Source organism: Otolemur garnettii, unplaced genomic scaffold, assembly GCF_000181295.1.
Source record: "Otolemur garnettii isolate 467f Iridium unplaced genomic scaffold, OtoGar3 scaffold00014, whole genome shotgun sequence".
Classification (NCBI taxonomy): domain Eukaryota; kingdom Metazoa; phylum Chordata; class Mammalia; order Primates; family Galagidae; genus Otolemur; species Otolemur garnettii.
In genome coordinates this window covers 23,436,514-23,448,324 of record NW_003852409.1, presented here as the reverse complement: position 1 = coordinate 23,448,324, position 11,811 = coordinate 23,436,514, and the positions used below count along the sequence as shown (strand labels likewise).

Sequence of the window (11,811 nt, the reverse complement as noted above, 5' to 3'; positions counted from 1 at the left end):
TCTCGCCCTGCCTAGAGGGCAGTGTTGTCATCATGGCTCACAGCAACCTCAAACTCCTGGACTCAAGCAGCTCTTCCTTCTTCAGCCTACTGAGTAGCTGGTACTATAGATGTGTGTGACCATGCCTGTCTATAATTTTTCTATTTTGTAGAGATGAGATTTCTCATGCTCAGGCTAATAGTTTTTTATATTTAATTGGATATGTTTTTTGTAGATGGACCTTTTTTTTAATAGATGCCCTTTAGCAGGTTAATGAAATTTTTAGAAATCCTACTTAGCTGAGTTTTTTTCATGAATGGTTATTGGGTCTGCATCTGTTGATATGATTATATTCTTTATTTTCTTCTTTATTCTAATAGTTTGGTGGATTGGTTACATGGATTGACTTTTGATTATAGAATTAGTCTTGTATTCCGGGGATAAATCCCACTCACTGCTGGACGCAGTGGGATGTAATTCTGCCCTTATAAAATGCAGTGGGAACGTTCTTTCACCTATTTTGTGGAGGGGATTGTGTAGAATTGGTGTTATTTCTCCTTAAAATATTTGATAGAAATTGTGATTGAAATTTGAATCTGGAATTTTCTTTTTGGTAAGGTTTTAAAGTACCCATTCAGTTTTTTTGGGTTTTTTTTGAGACAGAGCCTCATCAAGCTGTTGCCCTGGGTAGAGTGCTGTGGTATCACCGCTCTCAGCAACTTCCAACTCCTGGGCTTAAGCAGTTCTCCTGCCTTAGCCTCCCAAGTGTAGCTGGGATCACAGGCGCCTGTGACAACGTCCAGCTATTATTTGGTTGCAGCCATCATTGTTGTTTGGAGTGCCCAGGCTGGATTCAAACTGGCCAGCTCAGGTGTTTGTGGCTGGCACCTTAGCCACTTGAGCCACAGGTGCTGAGCCCAAATTCACTTTTTAAAATAGATAAATGACTATTCAGTTTATCTGTCTTATGACATTTGATGATTTGTGACTTTCAGGGACTTAGGTTATTTTACCAAAGTTGGCCAATTTATATTCAGAGAGTTGTGTGTGTTATTCCTTTTGTTTCCTTTTAAGTTTCATGGGATCTGTGTTGATAGTCTCTCTTTTGCTGTTGATATTGGTAATTTATGTCTTCTTTCCTTTTTTTTTTTTTTTCTGCCAGTATTGCCAGAGGTATATTGTAAAGAACCATAAAAAACCAAGAGCCAGTTTTCTTTCTTTCTTTCTTTTCTTTTCTTTTCTTTTTAACTTTTCAGACTAAATAAGAACTGGCTTTTAAAATAAAATTTTCTTTATTGTTTTCTGTTTTCCATTTTACTGATTTCTGTTCTTAAGTTTATTATTTTCCATCATAATGTTTGCTTTGGGTTTACTTTTCTCTTGTACTGTTTTTTTGAGGTAGAAGTTTAGATCATTGATTTGAGATCTTTCTTCTTTTCGAAAGCCTTTGATAGTATACATTTCCCCCTAAGCATTGATTTAACAGCATCCGACAAATTTTGATATATTCAATTCAAAATGGCTTCTAATTTCCCCCTGAGCCTTCCTCTTTGACCCTGGATTGTTTAGAAATGTGTTGATTAGTGTCTAAGTATTTAGGGACTTTTTCAGTTCTCTTGGCTGGGCATGGTGGCTCTTGCTTATAATCCTATGATTTAATCTTAGTAAACTTGTTTAAAGTTTGGGAGGGTGAGGTGGGAGGATGGCTTGAGGCCAGAAGTTTGAGACCCTGTCTCTACAAAATTAAAAAAAAATTGTTAGTGATTTTTAGTTTAATTATTTTATAGGCAGAGAGCATAGTCTGGTTTTAGTTCTTCTGAATTTGTTAAGTTTTACTTTATGACCCAGGATATCTTTGTAATTGTCTATGCACTTGAGTTAATGGGTAGAATGTTTCATAAATGTAAATTAGATCCTGTTTTTTTTTTTTTAATTATTTATTTATTTTTTGCTCTTGAGTGTTCAGCAATCTCTGAATGTGAGTTTCCTTGCACTTATCCTGTTTGGGGTTTGGTAAGTTTCTTGAGTCTGAATGTTTTATACCTTCTTCCAAAATTAGAAAGTTTTCAGTTATATTTATACAACTGTTTTTTTCTGCACCACATTTCTGTGTCCTGTTTTCCTTCTATTGTATTTTTCAAGGATGCTGATAGACATTAGACCTTTTGGTATTATCTCAGAGGTCTCTGAGGCTGTTCATTTTTTTCTTTTTCTCCTCTGTTTTCATATTGGATAATTTTTGTTGATCTCACTATAAGTTTACTGATTCTTTTCTCTCTCATCCCCATTTTTTGAGCCCATCCAGTTGACTTGTTATTTGATGATTGAATTTTCCAGTTTTGAAAATTATTTGGTGCTTTTTTATACCTTCTGTTTCTCTGCTGAGACTATCTTTTCATTCATTTTAGGACTGTTGTCTTAAGTCTGGGTATACAGTTGTACATGTTGCAGATGTTTTAGTAACTTTAAAAGCTTTACATTTTGAATTAGACAAATCCATTTATTTTCTTTTCAGAAAAAGAGCTAGATTTATGTTATCCCTGTGTTAGAAAGGGAGAAACTGAGGCCAGAGAGGGAGCATGCACTTGAGAGAGTTCAGATCGAACTCGATATTGTCTCCAAAGCCCTGATCTTTCTTTTCACTGAGAACCAAGCTTGTGTAGTGATGTGGCGTCACAGCCCACAGCAACCTCAAAAACTCTTGGGCTTAAGTGATTCTCTTGCCTTAGCCTCCCAAGTAGTTGGGACTACAGGCGCCCGCCACAACGCCCCGCTGTTTTTTTGTTGTAGTTGTCATTGTTGTTCGGCAGGCCCAGGGTGGGTTTGAACCCGCCAGTTCCTATGTATGAGGCTGGCATTTTAGCCACTGAGCTGCAGGCACCAAGCCTTGTGTAGTGATCTTGAAAATACATGAATTACAGTGTGGGCAGGCACACTGGGTTTAGTAAAGCATCATCAATGCTCTCTTTACAATTCGAAAGGATGCATTTGTCCCTTATTACTTTAAATTTCTTGCATTTTTTATTAGGAAATTTATATGGTACTTCTAGGTACATATCATCATATCAAACAAATAAGCATTTATATATAGCCCTACCATTTTAAAAAAATGGTAACCTGCCATCTGTCATGTTGTATATATTCTGTACGGTAGTATTCTTATTTAACAACACATCTTGGAGATAATTTCCTGTGAGTACAGAACATGGTTACTCATTCTTTTCTTTTTTTTTTTTTTTTGGTTTTGTAATAGTCTATTGAGTAGACATACTATAATTTATTTAACCACTAGTTGACTTTTAATAATTTAAATTAACTGTATACTATTTAATTAAAAACAGTTTTTAAAGTGGAGTATAACATGCATATAGGAACATGCACAAATCGTATGTGAATCATTCATTGAATTATCATAAAAAGAACATGCCCCTATAGCCATGACCAAAGACAAGAAATGGACCATTAGCAGCACCCTGAAAGTCTCCTTTGTGGCTCTTCCCTACCACTACCCGCTCTTCTCTCCCAAGGGTGACCGTCATTCTGGACTGCTAAGTCCCTTCCCAGCGTGCACTTCTATTACTCTCTTTAGAACAATGTTAAGGAGAGTAATTTTTTTTCCCCCTACAAGGCAAATCCTTCTTTGAAGCAGGGAAGAGGAACTTGGGGTGGGGGGATTTGGGCAGAATTTTGAAGAACATTTAGTTATTTAATCATGGTGATATAAACATACCAGGACATTGCTTTCATATGGAGGCTAATGTCTGCTTTTGGAGTTAGGTTAGCCTGCTCAGAAAAGCTTGCCGGGCAAACCAAACCAAAACTCGGGAATTTTCTTTATAGGCAGTGAGGTTTAATCCCAGTTCTTCCACTAGCGGTGTGATCTTTGAGCATATGGATAGCATGAATAATACTTTTCAGTGTTGTCTAAGTATTGAGATATTGTATGTAGATTATCTAGCAAAGTGCTTGTTTACATAGCAGGGTCTCAGGAAATATCAGTTTTCCTGTTTTGTTCCTTTTCCCCCTAAACTTTTTTATTCTGACAGATTTCAAACCCATGGAAAAGGTGCAGAATAGTACAGTAAACAACCACGTATACGTCATCTAGATCCACTACTTAATGTTTTCTACATTTTCTTTGTCTCTGTCCCTCCTCCCCCCTCACTGGAGAGTTAGCTGCAGATGTCGTGACGCAGACCCTTAGCGCTTCAGCACGGGGCTCTTTCTTAGGATATTCTCCTAGAGAATCACGGTACTGGTACCTAAGGTAATGTGGTTATTCCAGGTTCCACACTTACTCTATTGCTGTGTTTTTTAAAAATTTGGGATTCCATTGCACCTAGCAGTCGTGCCTCTTCAACCTCCATTTATCTAGAAGAATTCCCCAATCATTTTCGCCTTAAGATTGTCATCAAGGTTTCTGAAGAGTTCATTCCTATTGTTTTGTAGACCATCCTTCAATGTAGCTTTGTCTGATTTTAGTCCTCTTGATTAGACGCAGGTTAAAGGTTGTAGACAGAAGGACTTAGATGGAATTGTTTGCTCTCATTGATTTATTTCAGGAGGAACACGATGTCATTTGTCCCATCAGTGGTGATAATAGATATGTTTTCTTGATTGAGGTACATTTTCAAGGTTTCTAAATTGTAAGGGCCCGCTGTGGGTGATGTCTTGAGACTGTGTGAAAGTCATGCTCTGCAGTGATCTTTCATCTAATGCTTTTAGTGTTGATGATTCTTACCTCAACCAGTTATTACTATGGAAGTTGTACAGTGGTCATTTTCTGTTCTTTTATTCTTCTGCATTTATTAACTGGATTTCTTTTGTAAAGAAGAGATGCCCCTTTTCTTTTTCTTTCTTATTTACTTTCTATCACTGTGGCATGATGAATTCTTTATTTAGTTGTTATCCAATCCTGTCATTATTCATTTTGATGCTCAAATTGCCCTGAAGTTGGTTAGAGGGAGCTGCTTAATTCTGGGTTGGCACAGTTATAGCAAGGATGAGCTTTCTTTAGCATTTAACATTTGTATCCATTTTGTACCGATAATCTATGGGGATTAATGTAGGTAGCATCTCTTAGACGCTTGACATTTTGTTCATTTTAGATAACCTCTCTGTGATATTTTTTCAGCAAATCACCGAATTGAAGAAAGAAAACTTTAACCTAAAGCTCCGCATCTATTTCCTTGAGGAGAGAATGCAGCAGGAATTTGATGGCCCTACTGAACACATCTACAAAACCGTGAGTGGCCCACTTCTCACTGTTGTCCCCTGTGTCTTTTCTCATAGTCATTCCAAGCAGAAATTTAATGAATATTTGTTCTCAGAGTTCACAAGCGTAGGTAGGGCTGTTTTCATTTAATTTGAATTGATTATGGGGAGCATAAAGATACTAGCATGACTATAATATTAAGCAAAAGGTACATAATTTTAAGGAAGTGTTTCACTCTTTTTAAAATCAGCATTCGATTCACTATCTTTATTTCATTTGTCTTTTATAATTATTTAGAAACAGGCAGTGGAATGGTAGAATGGCCTTGGACTTGAATTCTACTGTTAGCAATTAGCCTATAACTGTAGACAAGTCACTTCAGATCTCTGGGCTTGCTTCAGAGTTAAGTGATAGGCCCTCTGGCCTGAGGTTGTTTGTGTGGATGAAAATGAGACGGCTGATGAAAAGCTCCTGCACACGGTCAGTGCGCCGCAGTTATCCTCATTGTCTTATCGAGGCTTTCTCTGGCGGCCCAAAGTTAGGATTGTCAGGTTTCCTGTGGTGTGACTCTTCTGTATTCCTGTGTGCTTGCTTATAACTGTCAGAAAAAGTCTGTGCCCATTTGAAGTCTTGACCTAGAGGTCTTTGTCTGAAAACAAACCTTGGTTCTGAAAGTTGAAAAAAGAACTTGGCTTTCTTGAAAAGATGTGAGTACAAACAATATTGCAGTGCCTGTTTCTTGGCTTTTTCTAGCAGATTAGCCCTTGGCCTGGGAATTATTCCATCTTTTCTCCTCTGAAGTTTGTACCAGTGGAAACTTTTGAAGGAGGAAAAAGAACTCTCCTTGAGTTTCAGCAGATGAACTTAAATTGACTTGTCTAGAAGAGGAATTGTACTGTACTTCTGAGCCTTTTCAAGAACTGAAAAGCTCCCTTGTTCCTTAAGACAGTTTTTTTTCCCTTCAGTGTGGAGGTAGGAAGACAATGAGGATGTCCTCTTTTCTGGAAGGGAGTGGTGATGCAATCACAATTTTAAAGGAACTGATAGGAAAGCATTTTATATGTAAGTATAGGTGGTCATGCGTCTCAGAACTTCTAGGGTGATAGGAAGCCCAGACTGCTGAACCTCTTTCAGGCACTGTTGTGGCATTTGCATTATACGTTTGTCATCTTACTGTAATTCTCACAGCAGCCCTGTACCATGGAGAGGTATCCACTGGAAAGACTTTCCTCCACCCTTAGCTCCTGGTCTCCTAGATCCAGCTGATACTATTTATTCCTCATACAGAGGAAACTTATATGTGTGTAGTCCAAGTGAGTGTGTAAGTGTGTGTATAAACTCCTCGATGCAAGCTCGTTCTGTTCTGCACCTGACATTCTTCTCTCGACAGTATCTTGGATATCTTTCCCTAACAGTAGCGTAAGAGCTTCTCCATTCTTTTATGTAGCTTCGTGATCTTCCATTTTATGCATAGAAGGTGTCCTGACTCTTACATACATGATCACCATGTGTCTAAGTTTATAACTTGAGATATTGGACTTGAGAAAAATCATGTAACGGACATGTTAGTTATCCATTCTTCTGAGTTTATGAGTTGGAGTGCCAGTGGTTCATCAGAAAGCAGAGCACTTAGAATGTATCATGTCAGCTCATACCTGGAAATAGAAGCCCTCTGTCCTTCTGAGAGCTGGAAAAGGAATCCTCCTGTTAAGGGTGCTTGTGCATTTTCCACAAAACCACAGTTAAAGACATTATGTACTTTAAGAAAAAAGAGGGATGCACTGAAAAGAGTAGTTTCTTCTAGAAACACTTCCACCTCAGAGATGACTTCTTTAGTTCTTCTTGTTTGACAGTGAAAAAAAGAACCTATTTGGAGTCTTATCTCTTAGGTTTTTCTTACATATATTTGCTAGCTCACTTAGTCTTCAATTTGAGGACTGAAATTGTCACGGGGGCTTTAGGTTTTTCATTTGACACTTGAAGGACTGGAGAGGAGAAACGCAGGTTTCCCGTCCCTGGAAAGGTCGAACTGCCAGCCTTGTATCCCGGGTCACCAGGAGGGCAGGGCCTGGGTTCACTCTGGGGTCTTCAGTGAAGGAGCGAAGACGGGAGCATCCACTGCCCTACTGTGGTCTCTGCTTGGGACGGCTTGGGCAGGATTTGGATGTGTGTCCTTCAGCTCCCATGCCCACGCCCTCAGCGCCCATGCCTCTGAGCTTTCTGTTTTGGCTGTTCCTCTCAACCTGGAGCGCTCATTCTCCCCAGATCTGCTTTTAGGCATATTCTCTTGGGTTGGCAAATTTTACTGGCAGTGCGATTGCTATTTAAAGTAATACCTGTGTGTTATGGAGTAGAATGTAAAGGTTATGTGAGTTGTTAAAACAGGAGGGAGATTTCTAAGAATTTTTGGATTTGTAGAATCCTCTGCAACTGTGCACCCAGACCCCCTTTTTCTACTTTGAATATTCTGCCTGGGATACATTTGTGGCTAAGTTTGAGAAGCCTACCCCGTCCCACTGTCCCACCTTGTGTTTCAATTCTCGTGTGGATTGTCAGGCCAGGTCTGTGACTCCCTTTGTTCCAGTCAGTCAGGAAGAAGACAGTTGTGGAACACTGTGTGTCCCTTATAGATTGTTTGCCCCAGTGTGGTTGTGGTGTTTTTTGTGTGTACCCTAAAATCTTATGTTGAAATGGGACAGACCACGATGCAGCCTCCCACTTATCCACACGTATGTCTTATTTTTTGAAAGCCACAGTGTGTTGCCACTGCTACAACCACCACACGCGTGATGGTAAACAACCAGAAGTAATTGCCTTGGAGTGGTAAAACAAACTGCAGAATTGCTTATAAATTTGCTTGGCAGAGGGCAAACAATTTTTAAATCAGCCTCACTTGTATGACATTTATGCCTTGATATTTGAATGCTCTGGCTGTTAGAAGCTTGGAGCATTTACATAATTGTTCCAAGTCTTGAGAAATCCGGGGCTTTCTTTGGAGACCACCAATGTTTAATAATTCCCTTTTCCCTGTGCCCTGAGGCTAATGGGGTTTTCGAATCTAACATCTGCCTATTACAAGCATCACATAGTCAGCCGGTGCTGGAAGTGGTTTCCCCACTGTTGATGTTAATAGGTCCTGTATTTTACACTTTTTCTTTTCTTTCTTAATCTTGTCTTGAAGAACATTGAGCTCAAGGTGGAAGTAGAAAGTCTGAAGCGGGAGCTCCAGGAGAGAGAGCAGCTGCTCATCAAAGCCTCGTGAGTACCTGTCATCCTGTCAAAAGCCTGCGGGTCTCTGCCCGGGCTTCTCGGGGGCCTAGGGTGGTCAGTAAAATAGAACCTTACACTTTTCTATGCTAGTTGTTCTCCAGCTAGGCTCTGAGGACCCTAAGGAGGTTTTTGTTTTTATTTACTTTCTTTGAACAGATTTTAAGTATACAGCACAGTGAATTTTCACAAAACAAACACCGCAGAACCACCATTCAGATCAGGAAATAGAACATTACCAGCCTCTTAGGAGCCCCCTTTGGGAAGCCTCTCGAGGATAATTGCTGTCCTGAGGAAACACGCGAGACCTCTAGAGATTTTGGTCTTTATCTTAAGATCAGGTGGGAAGCAGTCACAGGTTCTGAGCAAGTGAGACAGATTTCTCTTTTTGAAAAGGTTACTCTGGATGCTGGGTGGGGAATGAATCACGGAGGGAGCCGGAATGGAGGCCGGAACACCAGTCAGGAAGGTTGAGGTGATGGACGAGTGATGTGTAGATGAGGGGGATGTTTGAGAAGTACAGTCAGGGCTTGGTGAGGGATGGAAAGGAGGTGTTAGGGAGGCCTCCTGTCTGGGGCTTAAGCATGTTCACAGTGACTTAGCCGCTCAGCTTCCTCTCCACTTTCTTTTCATCCCAAACGCAAGGCAGGAAAGCTAAGATCGTTCTTGTTTTTGCTGCTCTACCGTTGCCCCAGCAGACCTCTTTCCCTTCTTGTCTCCTTCCAGCCCAGGTGGCTTTCTGTGACCTGGCCCTTTGGAAAGGCTCAAGAGTTGAACCGCATGTGGCTTCCTCCAGCCCACGTTAATGTCGTAACTGACTGCTCTGGGGCACAGTGACGGTCTCATGCATGTAGCACTTTTCAGGTTATGAAACATTTTCATATCAGTTTCCATCCCATCGTTATCCTGGGAGCAGTACCCTTGCTTTATAGAGGATGGAGTTTAGGCCTGGAAAGGGGGAGAACCATGACTCTGAGCCCGGAATGTCAGAGCTGGGAGTAGAGTCCAAGGCCCTGACTTCTAGTCTGGTGCTAGACATCCCATTCTTGTTTTATTTTCTTGGGTAGATATAGTATGTGTACAATATCTGTGTGTCTGTTCAGTGGTAATATCTGCCCTGTAACTGCGCAGAGTGATTTCCCTTCACCTGTGTCTACCCAGCATGCAGCATTATGTCTGTGGTAGATACCTGTTGATGGAAAATGTCTTTATTAATGTAATGCCCTTAACTCCCTTTTTTTGTGTTATGATTTTTTATCTAGGAACAGGATATGGGACCTGCCACAGGAAAACCCCCTGCTTTTTCCTAAAGAACTATAATTAGAAGGGAAAGAATCCAGAGGAAATGTTGAGGACTGAAAGGGTAGTGAGGCTGGCATTTAGAGAGGCTTCCTTCTTATATTGGGTCAAGAGCTGGATTAGACCAATTTCTCTCCACCTTTCCTCTCCTTAGGTCTTGCTGTCTGCCCTGTGTGCTAGCCCAGATTCTACAAGGAAAGAAAGGATAGAGGGAGAGAATAATAATTATTGAAATCCCCTTTGTTCCAGACCTTGTGCCTGGCACTGGACAGACATTGTTGCCTTTGATCTTTATAACAGTTAATGTGAGGCAGCCAGTCCTCCCATTTGAATGGTGAGAAAACTGAGGTTCAGAGAGGTGGAGGAGTTGCCCATGTTGGTTAACAGAGCTGGAACTGGTCTGGCGCAGAGCCCATCTGCCATGCCATGAAATAAACGTATTTCTTTGCAGGTTCTCCATTGTTATTTTATCAGTGATAATAAGGAGACATTAAAAACAAAGGCAGTCATATTGTTGGGAGTAAATTTTATCTCTGTAGCTTTAAAACACAAACAAAAATAATAATTCCGTTAGTATAGGAAAATTGCACCATACTGCTGAGTATAAATTTTATTGCTACAGTAACTGTAAAATACAAAGATGATAAATGAAAAGTTGGAACATTTATTATTGGGAATATATTTTATTGGTATAACTAAAACACAAACAAATTGGATAATTCCAGTACTTGTTAAAAATTGTAGTCAGCCTTTTGGCAATGTATGTGATTCAGACGGTAAAACAGGTTAGATCTGGGCAGATAGGAGTGAGGTGGTATATCTGCCCTCTGGGTGATGGGGAGGGTGAGGGTAGGGGTTATGCGGTGAGCCATTCTATGAAGCCTCAGGGCTAAAACCTTTGTGAGTGAGTAGCAGAAATTCATTACTGGAAAAATCCTATATCTGAGGCTCAGGAAGGAGGGGCTTTTAGTCTAGAATTCTTTTGCTGTATAATGCCTCTTGAGGGGTGATAGAAAAGATTGTGAATCACTGTGGATTTGAACCAGTACTGATTGAGAATGAGCCCAGGGACAGTAATGGCATTAATCAGGAAGTGGGAATGGCCAACTAGCAGAGATCCTGGCAGGGGTAGCATGAAGCCTCCCCCCAGCGACTCAGTAGGGCCTGCGCTGTGTGGGCCTCATAGGCCACATGTCAGCAGATAGAGCCCTCAGATGAGAGATCAGGGGGCCACCCATGTTAGCATGCTAATGCTAAGAGGTAATCATCTTGTTCACATGAGGAAACTGAGGCATAGGAGTCAGTTGGCTAGGGCCAGGCGATTTACCCAGAGTCACATCAAGGATATAACAGAGTAGAAATTGGGAAGCAGATCTGTCCAACTTCAGATATCATGTCCTTTTCCCCCAATTGTTCCATTAAACATTGAATTCCATTACAATGATAATCATGACCCTGGAGCTTTCTGAAGCCTTATTGGTGAAAGGAAAAAAGCTATGAATAAAGTCTTTTATTTGAAGACAACTCATGTTTGGGACTTGGGCTAGTATGGCCCTCTTGACTTTCCATTGTTCTCAATAAAAAATTCACGTGGCCTGTATGTGTCAGTATTCACTCACATGGCTCTTGGTTGGAAACATTTTATTTATCTCTAAATGAGGGCCTGGGAGTCTGGTGGTGAATAGATTTGTTTTGTTGCAGTTTTTCTGAGAAACCAGCTTTAGGTGGAGCCATTTCCTTTATTATTCTGCCTCCTGGAAACTCACAGTCATTTTAGAAATCTGATGAAGACTGGTCAGAGTGTAAGTCGTACAGATTATGTCTGACGCTTTTTCTCTTGGCGCCAGTGGTTGTGGTGTGCCATCCCCCTGGCCACGGGCGCCACAGCCAGCAGTGTGCTCTGTGTGTCACATCAGAGTGACATGGCATGCAGGCTGCTCACGTCATGTCCCCTCGTCCTCCACTCAGTGCAGTCTCTGCTCAGGTTGAGGGTGCTGCGTTCGGTGCAGTCCCTGCCCAGGTTGAGGGTGCTGCGTTCGGTGCAGTCCCTG

The 11,811-nt window shown here is 40.9% G+C and overlaps 1 protein-coding gene across 2 annotated transcripts in view; it reads left to right on the top strand.

Moving 5' to 3' along the window:
• CDK5RAP2 (CDK5 regulatory subunit associated protein 2) overlaps positions 1-11,811 on the top strand; it is a 190,200-nt gene that overhangs the window by 28,430 nt on the left and 149,959 nt on the right. For both annotated transcript variants that reach the window (XM_012802462.2, XM_023510586.1), the window contains 2 exons: positions 5,114-5,224; positions 8,376-8,452. In XM_012802462.2, the coding sequence (XP_012657916.1) occupies positions 5,114-5,224; positions 8,376-8,452 (188 nt within the window). The remainder of the gene's footprint in view (positions 1-5,113; positions 5,225-8,375; positions 8,453-11,811) is intronic.